We start from the raw sequence: 19,808 nt of genomic DNA on the forward strand, positions 1-19,808 counted from the left end.
TTTTCTATTCTAAATTTACAATGTCTATATTCAACTACTATATAAAAAACTTGAGATATGCATAAACACACAATTACATTGATATACTCAAATTCTGCTTAAAACTCTAAACTGATTTTAGCATCGGAGAGTTAATCGGATAACTACCGTCCGGTTAACTTATATCATGTTTTGCAGGTTAAATCACCGGATTAGAAGATAGATTCCAACAAATAACATAAAAACACATTGAGAATTAGTGATTAATAACAATAACCAATTAAATGGGAGCACTTTTTACTTTTTAAATATGTGTTTGATTAAATATAAATACTGCAATTACATTTTAGTTTTCTCCAATAATTTAATATTCTAGAGAAGAAAGACTAATTTTATACTCTGTCCATAAACTAAATACAAGCATATTTTGTACTTATATCACAAGGACATATAACAAATATACAAATTAAAAATCATTGCATAATCGTGAAAAACAAATGCACAAATTATTAAAAGTTTGTTTATTTTTGACAATAAGAAAATGTGAAAGCGTAATGTTGCTTCAGCTATTCTCACTCCACTTAGCCCTATATGTATATATATTATACTTATTATCAGTGACAGAGTCAAAAACTATAAAATATGAAAGTCTATATATTACCAATTTAAATTATAAAATATACAAAATTTAGCTAAACAAAGTTCAAGTAGTATTTTCTTGTCATATGTTAAACTAGATAATTGATAATTTTTAAAATTCAGCTATTGATGAATCTTATTTTTTAAAATCTCTACATGATTCATTGAAGAATGTATACAAAAATTAAATTAAAAATTATTACTAAAATTTAAATAATTATACAAGTATGCAGTTTTGAAATTTAATAAACATAAATTAATAATAACATATGTATAACTTAATAAATTTATCAATTTAATTGCTTAGAATTTTTAACTTTTAAAGCATGGTAAATATTTTCATGCCACTTTTATCTATTTTATTAATTTTCAAATATGACAGCTTAACTGTGTCCAGAAAAATATAAAGGTTGATCTTTACTTTTGAAAAAAAGTTGAGGGTTTTTTTGTGCCTTCTGCTTATCGAAATTAAGTTCCTCTATTAGAAAAAGTTCTAATGGTGTCAATTCGGGAGTGAATTTTAATTAAATTAAAGAAAAAAATAAATAAAAAACTTGTCTCAGTCGCATTAACAACGCATGAAGTATATATATTTTATTACCGTAATAAAAGGATCTAATATTTATAAAATTAAAAATATAAAAATACAATATTAATAAATAAAAGTGTATTTAGGAATTTGAATAATAAAGGGACTCAAATAACGCTTTTATTAGTTCAGTCACTGCTTTTATGTTTCATTTTAAAATAATTTTCTAAAAGAACTTTCTACAATTATTTGTGTATTCTCATTAATTAATAATGTATGCACAAGTTATATTAAAATAATAATAATAATAATTTATTTATAAATATAATAAAAGATAAAGGGAATAGAGCATTTTATGCCTCTAAAGTTTATTTTTAGGCTAGACCTGTCATGTGCCGGGTTTGGGTCGAGTCCGCCGGGCTTTTAATTTTTGGCCTAATGGTAAAAAAAATTCAAATCTTTACGACTTGTTGCAATTTTATCCAAATCTTTTAATTTTTGCAATAATATCCAAATTGCATTTCTTTTGTTGCAATAATATCCAAATTGCATTTTTTTGTAGTAATAATAGTCAAATTAATTGCTAAACTTGTTGTTTTCAATTAAGATATTAGACTATTTTTTGATGCATAATAATATAGTAAAAGTCCCAAGAAATGGCAAAAAACTCAATAAAATTCACATAAAAAGTGCAATTTGGATATTATTACAACAAAATAATGTAATTTGGATATTATTGCAACAAAATAATGTAATTTGGATAAAATTGCAATAAATCGTAAAGGTTTGGATTTGTTTTTTGCTATTAAGCCTTAATTTTTTGTATAACCCCAAACGGGCTCGGGTTATATTGAGTTTATTAGGCAATACACGGTAATAACTTATATTAATCTCAATAATACAGTCAAAGGTTTTTATTTATAAATATACTATTGGATTTTTTTCATTCTCAATTTTATATTTTTCCTTTTCATAAAGATGAGAATACTAACACCCTAATATATGTTGCTCTTCATAACAAAACACAGAAATGAAAAATATGGCGAGCTCCAATCTTCTGTCGTCGATTCCCCTTTTATCTTTTTTTTCACCGTCGGCCATCTGACATTCTTGTTCTGTTTATTTCTTCACTGTCGGCCACCTTATATTCTTGTTCTCTTCTTAATGATTTTTCCATTGTTGCTACTGAAGGTGGAAAAAGGAATTCGATGTTCGTCCACTGTCTCCAACAAACCAGATTTAATAGAGCCATCAGTCAGATGCCTTTGTTGCTAGCAAACCACGATGAGTCGCCGTTACTTTTGCATTTTGACAGATCTCTCTCTTGAAAATAATAACTTCATCGTTTCTCTGCAATTAATCTCTTACCGTGGATTTCCTAGCCGATGTGAGTCTTGAAGGAGCAATGGTCGGAGATGGAGGACCTGTTGCCGCAATGATGAACAACAGAGATTAGATCCGTGAATCAATGAACAAAATGTTTTTAATTTGTAATTTTATTACCGGTTTTGTTTTTGGTTAACTAATGGTTAGTTAATAATATTAAGTTTGAAAAAAGACGATTTAGGATTTTTTTTTAATGGTGGTTGTTGCGGCAGTGAAGGTGGAGGGGTTTATAATAGAATTTTCAACTAATTTAATAGAAATAGATGTTTGAATTTGTCTGGTTCTGTCGTTGGTTAACCAATAATTTACTAATAGTACATCAACAATCTTGTTTAGTACACTGTTAGCAAACGTTGGGTTAACTGTTGGTAAACTTGTATCAATTTTTATTTTGAATGTATGACTAATAAATCGTTGGTAAAATTGAATTGATATATACTTTAAATTTTTTAATAATTTTATTTTCAAAATACCATTGGTGAGGTGCGAGTAAACATCTGACAAATTTATAGTTAATTGATTTTTTGTATATCGTTAATAGTTTTTTAGTAAATTTAAATTGTGCAGTTAAAACATAAATTATTTTCTATTATACCGTTGGTAACCTATTAGTATACCGCCGGTTAACTAAAATTGTGTTTTTGAGATTAAAAAAAGTATTCTTTGAGATAAAAAAAAATTACTTTTGCAAAATAAAAATGGAAATTGTATTTGTCAAAAACAAAACTTTGGCGTTGTATTTTTGAGAATATTTTACCTTACTATAGACATTTATCTAAAGAGGCTTTTATATTTCCTATCCAAACCCGGCCCTAATACTATATTTTTACGGGTTCTGACGGATTTACATGCGAAATCTATAAAAATGAAAGCCCGAACTTATCCATTAAATAGCAGGCTTTTTCGCGTTCGGACTTGGAACGAAAAATCATTGTCCAAACCCGATCCTAAAGACCATGCTTAAGCGAGTCTGGGCAGGTACCCAAACCCATGAACAATTCTATTTGAAGTAAGCCTTTAATGTTCGAAAAGGTTCAAATATGCCTACAACGTCTAAAAAAGTGAATAACTAGATTCTCATTTTGACTTATTAATGAGACATTGAGGGACTGATTATTGAAATTTAGGGGCTTGGTTGTTCCATTTTTCAAGACTTTAGGAGTATATTTAAATATTTTCGGACGTTGAAGACTTATTTGATCTTGAAGTTAAATTACACTTAAAATGTTAAATCAAATTTTTTTTTGACTAAATTGATTTATTGAAGTTGTTAGCGTCTTTAATTGTTTTATTAAATTTAACTTTACAATATTAATAAAATATCGATATTAACTTATAAACTCCTTTTTATATTATGTATTGATTATTAACGACTTTAATACCTTTATGTATATATTAATATATAATATCTTAAAACAAACCATTGTTATTATAAGTTAATAATTTTAATATGTTAATATTAAAATATATTTAATAAAATTTTAAACTTTTAAATTATTAAAATTATCAAATAAAATATTAAATCATGTTATATTAGCACCAAATTGGTATAACATTATATGCAGTGGCGGATCCAGAAATTTTGTATGATGGGGTCCATACATCTTCTAAAAATTATAAATTAAATTATATTAAAATACTAAAAAAAACTTATAATTAATAAATTTTCATATCTTAGAATATTATATAATTATATCGCCTTCACAAGTAAATTTATTTGTTTCAATAATGTTATTAAATTTTTTAAAAAATATACATTATTAAATAAGTATTTAAATATTGATAACTTATCCTACTTTATAAATAATTTTTAATTAATTTGATAGTAAAGAAGCTCAATTTTTTATTACTATAGCTAAATGTAAAATGAAAGCAAATTTCATTTATAACTATACCAATGAATATATTTTTAAATTGAATTTACCCATTATGTATATAAATTATTGAACAAAATTTAAATAAGTAACAAAAAAAAATATATGTTTCTGAAATTTGATAAAAATAACAAATAAGAGATGTATGTATCTCAATAACTTTTCTTGAGTTACTTATAGTTTAATTTGTATTAAGTAAATTTTAGATTTTGGGTTTGCAATGCACTACGGATGACAATTTTTAATATGAAATCTGTAATTTTAATTGACATGCACCAATTTAATTAGAGTTTTAAAAAGTGGTTTCATAGATTAACTTCATTAAAATTTGAAAAGATAGGTTCTAAAATATAACCATTTATTATATATTTACTTGTTATATATATATAAGTAACTTTTCTTTTCTAGGAAAAAGGTGGGGTCCATGGACCCACTCTTATAGACATGGATCCGCCTCTGATTATATGTCGACCTATCAATGTTCGAATTTTCTGAGCTATCATAATAATAAACAAAAAACAGGAAGCTGATAAATGATTTAATTAGTGTACAATCATCCAGAGCTTGCAACTCCATTGGGATCATATTATATAATTAAAAAATAGAAAAAATGATAATTTAATAGAAACTTCGTTGATAAATTCTTGCATTAAGTTAAAATAAACACACTAGCAAAATCAAATTAAATTGATTCAATTGATAGAGTTTAACTATAATTAGAATAAAATTCTTTACATAAAGTTACAATTGATAAAATAGAAAAATCTAACTAAAACTGACTATCAACAATAAAAAATTAGTAAGAAACACTATTTTTTGATTTTTCTTTATGTAATCTTTGAATGATGATCAATTTTCAAAATTTTGATTCTTTCTAAACACAAATAACTTTTTAGATTTGCAAAATTTCATTAAAAAATACCATCCGACAACAAAACGCTAATTAAATAAACAATCTTAGTAGCAACCGTCATTACTAGTATCAAAAACACTGTTGGTATCAAACACATTGCAATCAAATTGGGTTAGCATTATATATATGTTTGTTTCCTCCAATAATTTAATAACATAGAGAAGAGAGACTAGTTTAATTTATACTTAGGCCACAAACTAAATACAAACATGTTTTGTACTTATATCACAAGGTCATAAAATAAATACACAAATTTAAAATCATAGCATTATCGTGCAAAAAATAAATGCACAAATTATGATTTTTTTAATAATAACAAAATAAGAAAGTTTAATGTTGCTCGAGTTATTCTCACTCCGCTTAGGTGTATACATTATTCTTATTCCATTTCATTTTAAAAACTTTTTAGATAATTATTTATTATTTATTTATCCCTATTACAATAATTATTATTTGTTTATAAATGTAATAAGAGATAAAAGAAGAATTCTAATTTAAAATATTATCAAAATAAAAACAAAACATTTAAAAAGAATCATCAAACTAAATGATTAAAATAAAATAAATTATGAGATGGCGTGTTGATAAATAAAAAATTAAATAACCGAAAAACAGACCAAACCGAACTTTAAAAAAATATAATCATTTTTTTGACTTTAGATCTAAATCCCAGATTTTGTTTTTACCTAAAAATTTTAGATTTTTTTTTAATTTTTAAAATAAATCCAAATTGAATTTTGAAACCGAAGCAAACCGACAAAAATTTCGGTTAAAAAAGTTTGGTATTTGGTTTAAAAGAGTCCGGTTCGGAGCGAAGATTATAAAAAGTTTGGCACCATCGATTTCAGTCGATGCGGAACCAAACCGACCGATGCTTACCTCTACATGTGGTCTTTTCATGGATGAAATTCTAAAAAAGCCATCGTTTTTATCGGCGTTTCATGCCTAAAAAATCACATATGTACAAGTTAAATAGTTAAAGGACGACTAAAATGCAAAACATTTGTTAAGGATCAAGTGAATACAAGGACTTAAGGATGGATTTAGCCACTAAAATAAAAGTATTTATTTCATGCAACGGTTGTGCCATGTCAATGTTTTTTTTTTGTACAAAGAAGGAGGCAAAAGCCTAAAAAACCTTAACAAGGAACATTCCTATCATACGAGATTCCTTGCAGATCGTGGACAAGCATGGGAATGAGACTGGCCGGCGGCGCCTCATGCCAATCAATTCCTCTAACGTTATCAGGCATCATGGAAGCCAGATGATCTGCTGCCGCATTCGATTCCCTGTATGATATATTCGCACATCCCAATCCCGCTTTAAGAGACCTAAAATAGCTGCTAAATATAAATCAATGAACATTTGCAATAGAGAGATTTTAATTTTTTTTATCATTAAACTTTCCAACATGAAAAACAGATTTGTTGTATGAATGATGTAGCGCAAGCTGCGTAAACCTTGTGTTATATTATTTTAACTAACCTCTACATTGTAACGAGAGGAGAAATGAGTCAGCAAAACAGATTTATTGCGAATCATTCAATATTTTCAATTATCTGCAAATAAGTCGTTAACTTACTTCAAACTTGCAAATCATTGATGAAACTGTTTTAATGTCAAATTTTCAGCAATAAAATTATCGTAAGATGTTGGAGAATCAACAATTTAAACCATATGCATATGAGCATGACCATGTTCACGAACATGTTCTCATGTCTACATATAGTCGTCAAAACTGATTGATGGACTGTGTTCTTATCGTGTCGATCTATTCCGATACGACTGTAACTATTATATGAACATGACACATTTAATAATCTTGTCAATAATAATATGAAAATTGAATTATGTGTGTCAATTCGTATAACTCGTTCAATTTGATGGATCGATTATGGAAACACGATCCATCGAATTCAATTAATGTAAATGAAAAATTGAATGCGAGTCTTATCAACACGACATTATTATTCATGAATTTGAATGAATCAAATAAAAATCATTACCAATACAATGCAATATATATAGGTTGGAATATGAATAACACCAACATGATATCTAAATTTTCGGGCCGAAAAACGAACTAAAAGTATTCAAAACCGAAAAATTGTCTATTTATTGTTGATTTCTTTTTGTACCGGACGAAACGAAAAGTTTGCCTGATATAATTATGATTGAAGTAGAAATTCACACAGAAAATCTTATTGAAGAATCGCGCCAAAACAAAATATAACAAAAATTCACACAATTGAGAGGCACGTACAGTTTTGTTTTAGTAGATTTCAACGTTTACTCCTTTCTCTAAAAAAGTTGTATACTCTTTACTCTATATTAAGAAAAAACATGGTTCAATTATGGTGATCCATTCAAGAGTTGGATCAGAAAATGGAATAAAATGAATTATTGAATGTTGATAGAATTTTTTGATTTTTTATTAATAATTTAATAATACATCATTAGTATTTGTATAGTATTTTTGGTAAACAGATATTAGTATATGATTCATGTAAGTTAAACTTGTCGATATTTAAATACTATTTATGCGATGTTCGATGATCCAATTTCACTTAATTTAATTTTTTAACACTTATTAGTAGTTTTTGATAATAAATATTATATTGACTTAATTTATTTAATTAAGTCAAAATTCAATTAAAATGTTGAGTCAAAATTTGTGACTAAAAATTTCTACTGAAATGTTTTATTGTTTTAGCTTCTATAATGTTTTTTCTATTAAATTAACTTATAATATTAATTAAATATCATTATTTTTTATAAAGTCATTTTTTATCTTTAAATTATGTAGGGTAATGGCATAATCAATCCTGAATTTTTGTTTCATTTGTTGCAGTTTAAGTAGATCTTTTAAAATGTTGTCTCTTTTCTTTTTAAATTTAGCATTTATAGCATGTTCCTATATTTTTGGCGTCATTTATTATACATTATACTACATTTTATGCCGTGTGTTTTGTGAAAAATATGAATATGCAATTCAAGGCACGTGTGAGTTGGTAAAGCATTATCATGACTTAAGTAAGGTCACGGATTCAAACCGTATTCATATACGCAACTGTTTAAAACTTGGGGTCAAAGGTTTTCCTCCAGTAAGGGACCGGCTCAAATAGAGTTTAGTCTGAATGTGGAAAGTTTAAAGGTGTCGTTTCATAATTAGAACCCGTTTAGAATATCTCATGTAATTATCAAAAAAAAAAATGAATGTGCCATAAAATGCCGAATTTTAAAGGATGGAATGTGATATGCAACATTTTAAAGTATGTGCTTAAATAATTATAAACACAAAAAATCAATATTTAATAAAAATTTAGTATTTTTGCAATGATTAAAGTTATCAAACACATATTAAATCAAGTTAATTTAGCCACTTGATGTAATTAAAAAGAACATGAAGCTGATATATATGATCTAGTTAGTGTCCCATTCCGATCATTCCACCATCTCTAGAGCTTGTAACTCCATATTCGGATTCTGATGGAAGTGTATGACCAAGCATGCAAAATTAAATTCCATTGATTTATTTGAATAATTTAATACAGAATTAAATGAAATCATTCAAACAAGGTTATAATTGATAAAATAAAAAAAATTAACTACAATTGGCTCTCCAACAAAATAATCTAAAAATTCGAAAAACGGTTCTTTGATTCCCCTTTTATAATTCTTGAATGATCATCAATCTTCGAAATTTTGCTTCCGGCCAAACACAAACAGCTTCTTCGACTTGCAAAGTTTCATTAAAAAATACCATCCAATGGCACCAACGGTCATCAAACCGCTTATTAAATACACTATCCTGGTAGCAACCGCCATTATTAGAATTAAAAACACGGTCGGTACCAAGCACATTGCAATCAATGCCGGTAGACTCATCGGAATGCGATAAGGCCTGTTAATATCCGGCTGTTTCCATCTGAGCCAAAGAAAAGATGCAATTTCTAATAACATCCCTAAACTGTATAAGAAATTAGCTGAGGATATTATATTAGTAAAATCCAAGAATGACACCCCTATAATTATCAAAGTTGACAATAATATCCCAACCCAAGGAGTATTAAACACTTTGCACCTTTTAGCAAAAAACTGAGGCAAAAATCCTAAATCAGCCATACCAAGCAGCTGATAAACACTGCTACTCACTTGTGCTTCATATAAACCTATAGCCGACAACACAGCTCCGACTTCTATCCAATATTTTAGCCATTTTCCGGCAATAAGCTCAGCCGCGGTTGCATGAAAACCCGACTGCCACTCGGTTTGACTCACTGAAACTGCTCCGATCACGGCGAGAAGCGGAATAAAATACGACAAACAAGTGAAGATGACTGCAGTAAATAAAGCTATTGGGAATATTTTTCTTGGTTTTTCAACTTCACCGGCTAAAGTACTAACATTATCCCAGAAATTCAAATTCCAGAACAGCGTATTAAAATATAAAGTCCAATCTTTTTTAACATGTTTGTCACCTAAACTAATCCATCTATGCGGTTGAATTTTAGGAATCGCCATCACAGACATAATTACGAACGGTAACAGTGAAACTATACCAAGAAAAACAGCAAAATAACCAACAATGGCTAAACCAGTATAATTCAGAAAAGATAAAACCAAACTTGAACCGACCAGTGAAACCTTACGTGGCCAGCCGGAGCCCAGCACCGGGAAAACATTCTTCATGTAATCGATGCAGAGAACTGGAAACGCGGCGATGTTGATCACGACGCTTAGGTATTTCCAGCATCCCATTAGTGACCCGAAAAACGGACCAAATGCGCGATCAGCCCAGATGACAAACCCGCCGTTGCCGGGGTAGGTGGTGGAAAGCTCGGCTGTGATGAGAGCTTCGGGAATACTCCATATGAATGGAAATATTAGAAACCCTAGAAGGGCGTAAAGTGGACCTGCAGCTGCCACGGCGGGTTCCTCGCCGTACGGACCGCCGGCTACTTCAAAGTAGATTATAAATATTAGAGGAATGAGAGTAAGTTTTTTGGCCTTTTTAGCGGCGGCGGCGGCGGTGGTGATGGGCAGCTGTTGATCTAGTTGATGGTTTTCGATATCTAAGGATTTCATAATTTGAGTTTAATTAAGGATGATTATGATTAATAGCAGACTATGGACAGAGTAGGTATATATAGTGGTTCAAGTTTTCCTAATTGTTTTCACTTTTCAGAATAGGATTTGGAGATGCTATTCTCACTAACTTCTAAGTTAAACACTTATTCCTAACTAAATAATGATTAACTGTGTCCGTATGCATATTAAGTTTATCCTTTATCAATCTAATTTAATTTGTTACATAAAATTCTAAATATATTCAGACTTTTTTTTTATTATATATTCATAGACTTGAAATTAACATGATAGTGTGCGTTTTGTAGGGTAAATATTTTTTAGGTCACCGAACTATAATGTTTTTACTAAATGATTACCGAATTATAAAAGATTACAAAATAGTTACCGATTTATAACTTTTTTTATAAAACAGTTACCGATTTATAACTTTTTCTATAAAAAGTTACAAAATGGTTTACTCGAGTATTATTTTTTTTCAAACGGGTTACCATCTTGATGATCTGGATAATGAAAAATATATAGTTCGGTAATTTTTTGTAAAAAAATAATAGTTCGGTGACCATTTTGTAACTTTTTATAGTCCGGTAACCACTTTGTAAAAAAACTATATATCAGTAACCATTTTGTAACTTTTTATAATCGGTAACCGTTTTATAAAAAAAGCTATAGTTCGATGACCTAAAAAAATTCTATATATTATGAATTTTAAATGTAATTTTTTAAATTTTAACATAAATATTTAGATCTAACAATTAAAAGAACAAAGTAAAAAAAATTCAATTTAAAATACTGAGTAATTTTTTCTATAAAATAAAAATACTAATATGAACACTAAAATATATTTAGCTGTATTATTGCTTCAACATTCGCATAAACATTTTTAATCAGCAAATTGATTTGTATTATTAATTGTAAACAAATGGTAGTTCATGAATTAATTTACCGAAATTAAGAACCCGTACTAAAATACAAAATATATTAAAATTTATAATATTTTTTTGCAATTGCTTTAATATTTAGATAATGCTTCATTTTATATCACCTCTAAGGAGCCGTTTGGTTTAAGATTGGGAATGGGAATGAGAACTGGAATCGGAATGAAAAGTAAAGGGAATGAGAATGATTGTTTTTATTTGTTATTTGGTTCAAAATTAGTGTAGGAATGAGAATGAGTAAAGTTTAATAAAATAAATATATTTTATTTATTAAAAATATTTTTTTACATATAACTTCAAAAAAAAAAAATTAAAAATTATTTTTTAAAAAACATATTAAATATTTTTGAAAAACATATTGAAAAATATTTTTAAAAAATAGTTTTTTTATTATTTTAAACATATCTTTTAAATTAAATATTTAAAAATAGTTTGTACAATAATTATGTATTTATTATTTATTATTAAATATTTTGTTAATTTTTGATTTCATTCTTAAAAGTTTATTCCCATAGAGTAGACCTGTTCATGAGCCAGGCTTGGGCGGGCTCGTGCCGGACTTAGGCGGGCTTGACTTTTTTAAAAGCAAGCCCAAGCCCACCCAACTCCGGTTCGGGTTTTAAATATACTACCCAAGCCCGGCCCTAATACACTATTTTACGGGCTCGGGCCGGGCTTCGGCGGGCTTACGTTGTTTTTTTACAATATTCGAAGGCCTAGCCCGCCCACAAAAAATCGGGCTTTTTTCGGATTCGGGTCGGGCTTGGGACCAAAAATTGGTGTCCAAGTCCGGCCCTAAGAGGACGGGTTAACAGGTCTACCATAGGGTAATAGGAGAACGGGTGATTTCCATTGAAAGGGTAAATACATTCTCATTCTCTATTACAATTTGATAAAACAAATACAAACAATGAGAATCATTCTCATTCCCATTTCCATTCATTTTTTTTTTTGGGCGAATCAAATGCTCTCAAAAGTCTTTTGGATAGAAAATTTGCAAGAATCATAAACTCCCTCATCGCGATGAAGTTACCTAATCTCAACTTTTTATTTTTATCAATAATTATAAGCTCCTCTTCAAGTTAAGTTTTTTTTATCTTACTTTGCATAATAGAGTCGATTCTCTTTATTTTTTGGGGAGTCAATAATTTTTTATGCTTTCTGTGTGATGTTGTGGAAATGTAAAATCATATTTTTATTCACTGTATTATTGCTAGAAGTATTTGGTGTAACATTCTTCAAAAGCTTGAATTGGCGTCATCCAAAGTACCTTAGATAGGCATGCTGCGAACCGATATTCTGACTGCATGTCCACTATGAAGACTACTCGTGTGAGAGACGTGAGCGTTCCAATGGCAGTATGGGACGCGTGAGTGAGAGTTTGGTACACCCAGGAAGTGCGGGAAAAATCGGAGCAGGCACGGGCCAACCGGATGAGCGAGCCCTCCAGACTGGATACTGGACCAGTACGACATACCGAAGGTTTGAGGTCTATTTTAAAGCATAAGACAATTATGGTATATCTCTTATTTTAACAATTACTATATTTTCGTTTATCGTATTTTGTTATATTACTTTAGAAATAATTCATTTCACTGGCAGGCTACGGAGCTGGAGCGTGAGCCGACTCATGCTGAGCTGCACAAGCGAACCCACACCCTGAAGAATAATCTGACGCAATTTGTTGATAAGCGAGCGAGGACTGCTGCTGTAAGTAAATTTTTACGTTGCATTTCTAAAATTTATTGATATAGCGTTATTAAGTAGTTCAATTGTTTGAATAAGTAGTTATAACTAGTTAAATGGATATAGCGTTATTAAATAGTTTGATTAAGTAGTTCAATAATTTTAATTAAGTAGTTAAACTGTTTGAATGAAAGTGATATGGTTGTTGGTATGCGTTATTTTATGTATGCTGGGGTTTTCTGAAAAATGGATAATATCCATTTTACAGACAAAATGTTGCCAGATTTTTATTATAAATATAAGTTTAAGTTTAATTTGGATCATTATTTTAATTCATATTTTGGTTTTATATTATTTTTGTAGGAGCGTTTTGAGTAGGAAATGCAGGCTGCCACACAGGCGGCTGAGGGGAGCAGAACCTCTATTGTGGACCCGGACCAGATTTATCTCGCTGTTAAGGGGGTGAGGAAGCGACGTATTTACATGTTCGGTTCAGTTGGATCTGAGTACGTTGCCTCGCAACGGGGTACTTCTAGTAGACGACCAGGCAGCTCATCTCAGATTGTGTCGTCAGGCGCCGAGGAGAGGATTCGTACTGACATCATTGCTCGGCTTGGGGATATGATCCATGATCAGATGACTGTCGCAGTTGCAACGGCGATGCAGCAGCGGGCCCAAGGAGGTGTACTCCCCACCCCTCTACCCCCGGCGCTTCCACCCACCATTGATGACGGTGTCCCAGATGCCGACGACACCACAAACTTGTAGTGACAGACTTGTAGTGCAGTGTAGGGTCGCTTCGTATATTATTATATTTATATATATATTCAGCGGTTTCATATAGTTTTTGTGTTGTTTAGCTTAATTGCACTAATCGTGTATTTTAACAGGGTTTAAAATTAAATAAAATGCCGAAAAATGAAAAAAAATTAGCCGGGAAAAGCCATTTTGCCGACGAAAAATTTCAGTCCATCGCTAAATCCTTCTTTTTTTGGAAGGACAGATTTGGCGACGGTCTTGTCCTTTGCCAATTAGCAACGGACTTAATCTGTCTCCATATTCGTCGCCAAATAGCAACGGAATTTGTCGACAGATACTGTCTGTCTCTAATTGGCGATGGACAAGACCGTCACCAAAAGCGTCGGTCAACAACGTCTTTGGGGAAGGACGTCGCCAATTGGCGACAAATTCCCTTCCCCCGTCGCTAAATTATTTACCGACGGGATTTTTGCCGGGAGACATGATTCGTCAGGAACATGTTTCCCGACGAATTTCAGCCTTTTAGAGACGAAAAAATTCATCGCTAAAAGGCTGATTCCTAGTAGTGTTCAATGACAGAGCATTAATCATAGAGGTCACTATGGAAAGTTATGGCAAATTTTATGGTTTATGGTTATTTGGAAAATTTAGAATTTGCAGGAATGACAGAGTTTTTTCAAGCAGAGTCTCGAATAAGGAGATAGTTATTTTTAATTGTTTCACGAAGGCGATCTTTCTACTTAAAATCTGTAATAGGGATTTTTAATATTCGGCTTTGGATTTTTTTAGAAATTCTCATTATATCTTATACTCTAATCCATGTCTGTTTTAGCCTATTCTCTAAATATTGTAGCCTCTAATGTGTCGTCTAGTGTGTGCCACGTTTTGTGCGAAATTTTAGAGTTTGAGTTTTGCTATTTCTTGAAATTTGAAACCCAACGCAAAGCCGAAGGAAGAGGAACAATTTCTGAAAGCCGAATTCTTGACTCACAAAGTGGAAGAATCAACCAGCGGTGAAATGGAACTTTTGATCCCGCTTTCAAAATGGAAAATTAGGTATTTGTCAATTACAAAAATGAAAATGCTTTATAATCCAACACTTCGTACCAACTCTTTTAACCCACCTTACGTGATAAAGTTTTATTCATCTAATCTCCACCAAAAGTGTATATCTTAAAAAACAGAATTTAATCAATCCATTCTTTGATTGCCACGTTAGACGGTACAAAAAGGTGGGTTAAAAGTGTTGTGTTATATAGCATTACTCTTACAAAAAAATAAGGAAAATGCTATTTAACCCACCATTTTATACCACCTCAATTGTCCCTCCTTACGTGTTAGTATTTAATTCGTTCAATTATCCTCTAAAAGTGTATATCTCAAATACCAACATTTAATTCATCCATTTTTTTAATGCCACGTCAGATGGGTTAAATAGGAGGGTTATATAGCATTACTCCAAAAATAATTTATCAAATTTTAAGGTACATGCTCTTCATTTTCTTTAGGGTAAAACCCCTTATATTTCAATAAAAACACTAACTCACCCCTTAATTTTAATAAATCCACTATAACACCCCTCATGTTTAAATGTATTGTATTATTACTCTCATCTGATAATTTTTCAGTTAGTCAACTTGGTTAAAGTATTATATTTGACCCTTCAACTTATTTTTTGTCCAGTTTCATCCAAAAATAATCAAAAAACTAAAGTTATTTATTTATTATTTTTTCTAAAATAACAATAAATTTAATAAAAGTAATTAAAACATCAAATAATTATAACATTTTAATAAAAAAATTAATTATAAATTTTATTAAAAATTCTAAAAGAATTAAATAACATTTCAAAGACTAAGTTATTAAAATGCCATTGTTTATAAATCTTATTGGACACGAATATATTAGATAAATTTAGATTTAAAATTCATCACATTTTAATGATTTCCATATATCAATATAATTGATAAATGATCCTTACCAAAAAAAGTAATATTTTCAATATTAATATAGTTAGCTAATAATTTATACGTTCAAATGTTACATAATGTTTTTAGAATTTTTTTATCAAATAAATAAATATAATTTTATTGAAATTTTGAGAAAATATTTTTATCATATTTTTATCTAATTTATTACTCTATCCGTCCCACAAAGATAGGTAAAGTTTCTATTTTAGGTATCCCATAATATAGGCAAAGTTGCTATTTTAATTTAAATTGTCAACTTAAATTACGACTATTGTCCATCATTTATGTCAACCACTTTAACTATATTCTATTAATCATCGTCAATTATTATTTTATCCAATACAAAAATTAATAATAAACTTAGTTTTCCAAAATTATGTCACAATTCGAATAACAATTGTTATTCTCAAAATAGATAATTCTTAAAATTTAAAATATCTAGATTTATTAAATCAAGGGTATAATAGGAAGTTGACAATATATAACTAATTTAACTTCCATTTTTTAATCCTTGTGCAAAGTTGGTTAAGCCTATTTTTGTGGGACGGAGGAAGTATTATTTCAGAAAATTAAATAATTAATTTAATTTTTAAAACAAAATTAATAATTTTCGGATGAAATTGGATAAAAAAATAAGTTTAAAGATCAAATCTAACCCTTTGACCTAGTTGATTAATAGAAAAATTACCAGATGGGTGTAATAGTACAATATATCTAAATATGAGGAGTGTCATAGCGAATTTACAAAAAATTAAAGGGTGAGTTAGTGTATTTTACTAAAACAAAGGGAGTTTTAGTAATTTACCTTTTTCTCTATCAAAAAGTCCAGTTTTAACTGAATGGTAGTTAAATTTGCTCAAATTAGTGGTTAGATTTTTTTTTTTAACGGAAAAAATGCTTTATTAAATGCTTGGATAATTGTTATAAGAGCTTAAAATTTAATTTAGATTTGAATCAACAAAATTGGTTGAAATTCTTAGGTTCATACGAAGGTAAAGACTGTACGGATAATTACAATATAGTAACTTATCTTAACCACCAAATTGATGTAACAATTTGTTTCAAATTTTCAATCAAGAAGCCGTGATAGTTTAAGTAGTGTACCAATACAATCATCCTACAATCCCCTACTTAAATTTATCTCCACCATTATACTGAGATTTCACAGTATACTTAGGTTCATATGAAGGTAAAGACGTCCGACTGTACGGATGATTTAATACTCGATGTCGGGATAAGTAGTGGAAAGCTCTGCAGTGATTAAAGCTTTCGGGGTACCACATATGAATGGAAAAATTAGAAATTCGAGAAGTACGTATAGTGGACCTCCAACTCCGATGGTTGCTCTTTACCGTATGAACCGTTAAGTACTTTATGATAAATATTAAAGGATTTAAGTTAAAAGATATGGGTTCATGTTTTTTTATTTGTTTAGTGATACTATTTTCAGTGTTTGTGTAAGATTTGATGATGTTATTCTAATTATCTTTCTAACTAAATTGATAAAAAAGATTGTAGGATTTGATGATGTTATTCTAATTATCTTCCTAACTAAACTGATAAAATAATAGCACTACATCTTAATTTCCTCCAATAATTTAATAACCTAAAGAAGAGAGACTAGTTTTGTACTTAGGCCATAAACTAAATACAAAATATGTTTTGTACTTATATCACAAAGTCATAAAATATATACACAAATTTAAAATCATAGCATTATCGTGCAAAACTAAATGCACTAATTATGAATAGTTTTTGTTTTTTGATCGAAAAAGTTAATTTTAATAATAACAAAATATGATAGTTTAACGTTGCTCGAGTTAGTCTCACTCCGCTTAGGCGTATATATTATTCTGTTTCATTTTAATATATTTATTAAATAATTATTTACTACTATTATGTATCCCTATTAAAATTATAATAATTTTTTTATAAATATAATAGTAAGAGATAAAAGAAGAATTCTAATTTAAAATATTACTAAAAACAAAAACAAAAACAAAACATTTAAAATGGAAATTATAAAAAAACATTTAAAATGAATTATCTAATAAAAGCATTACATGTAAAATAAATTATAAACTTTAGTATGTTTTGTAATTTTAACAATTGTTTTAGTGTTAATGTCAAGAAAAATCACGAATTTGCTCAAATTAGTGGTATTTATGAATTTTTTTTTGTCTAAAAGTGGTATCTATGAAATAAGGGTCAATTTTTGTAAAGGACGAAAATGATAGCCACTTTTGTGGTAATTTTGTTATCTTCTCTAAATATAATAGAAATTTGTAATTATCATGTGTCGAGTTAGATAGTTAAAAAAGTGATAAATTATTATATTCAACTGTTGATGAATTTATTTTTTTTAATATTTCGACATAATTAACTGAATAAATTTGAAAATTAATAATTCACTAAATAAAAAAATGCCCCTTCAATCATAAATAATTGTCCACTTTCTTTATCCAAAATATTTGCTCATATTTTTAAGGGTTAATTGCAAATTAATACACAAACTTTACCCTAATTTGCAATTACAACACGAACTTTGAAACTTGGCAATTTAATACACCAACTTTAATTTTTTTTGCAAATTAGTACACCGATCAATCATACAACAACACGTGGCTTTATATGATAATGTCCACGTTAGTGTTTTTCCAGTTCGGTGTATCAATTCGCCAAAAAATGAAAATTGGTGTACCGATTTACCAAGTTTTAAAGTTTGTGTTGTAATTGCAAATTAGGATAAAGTTTGTGTATTAATTTGCAATTAACCCCATTTTTAATAAATTACAATCTTTAAGATTTTTTTTTATTATTAAAAATTCACTATTTAGTGCTATTAGCATAAAATAAGTAAATTAATTATAGTATTTAATAAGGACGTAAAAATGAAGACAAATTTTTAAAAAATTATAATATTAACTGTGTTCTTTTAAATTATATAAAGATGGCAAAGTAGGCCATTGTTATGAGACGAAAGGAGTATATATACAAATTAAATAATAAATTAGTAATTAAAGTTTAAATAAACAATTTAATAAATGTTATCTTTTAGTAATAACACCAACAAATAAAAAATGAATATAACTTATTAAGATTTTGAGTTGCATTCAATAGTTAGATGTTTGAACTTTAATTTATAAGTTTTCACTTTGAAATATAAAAATGGTAAATGTTTTTTACATTATATTTTCTATTTTTCCAATTGTTATTTTTATAATCTAGCTTTTTTGTTGGTGCCGTAATTTTATATTAATTACAATTGGTTTAGTTGCATTTCCATACTTCACCTATAATTAGGAAATGTTTTCTTTTATAAAAGGCAAAAGGCTCATTTTACCTACTGAGATCGGAACGAAAGATTTAATCAGACCCTAAAGTCGAGGTTGGCTCACTTTGACCCCTAACGTTGTCCAAAACGGCTCACATCACACCGAAAATTTAACTCCGTCAGTTTTTCTGTCAAGTGATGACGTGGCACATAGGAAAAATGTTCAAAAAAATCCTTAATGTTTAAATACTTACTAATCATATACTTACAATTTGTTTTAACAATTTTCACCCCTTCTTTATTTAAATATCAATAATTAAAAAAAATTAAAATTAAAATAGTTATCAAAACAATTGAAACACAATTAAACATTTTTAAAAAAATTAAACGCTTTAAAATCCAGTTGAATGCTTCAAAATCTAACATCCGGCAAAAAACTATTTCAACTAATTTTTTTTAAAAAATAAAACTTCACCGGAGAAGACGAATGGAACGAACCCGTTCGTCTTCTCCGTTGCTGTTCTTCCTCAAGGAAGAACAAGGGCTGTTCTTCCTCAAGGAAGAACAGCCACAGAGGTTGTTCTTCCTCAAGGAAGAACAGCCACAGAGGTTGTTCTTCCTTGAGGAAGAACAGATCCGACTGATCTTCCTCGAGGAAGAACAGCCACAGAGGATGTTCTTCCTTGAGGAAGAACAGATCCGACTGATCTTCCTCGAGGAAGAACAGAAGAACAGTCGGATCTGTTCTTCCATGGGGAAGAACAGACCGAGA

At 29.1% G+C, this 19,808-nt stretch overlaps 1 protein-coding gene across 1 annotated transcript; it reads right to left on the bottom strand.

Moving 5' to 3' along the window:
* Nucleotides 1-8,918: 8,918 nt before the first annotated feature.
* Nucleotides 8,919-10,459, bottom strand: LOC126656548 (probable polyamine transporter At3g13620). The gene has a single exon (XM_050351138.2). The coding sequence runs from the start codon at nt 10,407-10,409 to the stop codon at nt 9,012-9,014; it is 1,398 nt and encodes a 465-aa protein (XP_050207095.1). The 5' UTR covers nt 10,410-10,459; the 3' UTR covers nt 8,919-9,011.
* Nucleotides 10,460-19,808: the final 9,349 nt, after the last annotated feature.

Source organism: Mercurialis annua, linkage group LG7, assembly GCF_937616625.2.
Source record: "Mercurialis annua linkage group LG7, ddMerAnnu1.2, whole genome shotgun sequence".
Lineage (NCBI taxonomy): Eukaryota > Viridiplantae > Streptophyta > Magnoliopsida > Malpighiales > Euphorbiaceae > Mercurialis > Mercurialis annua.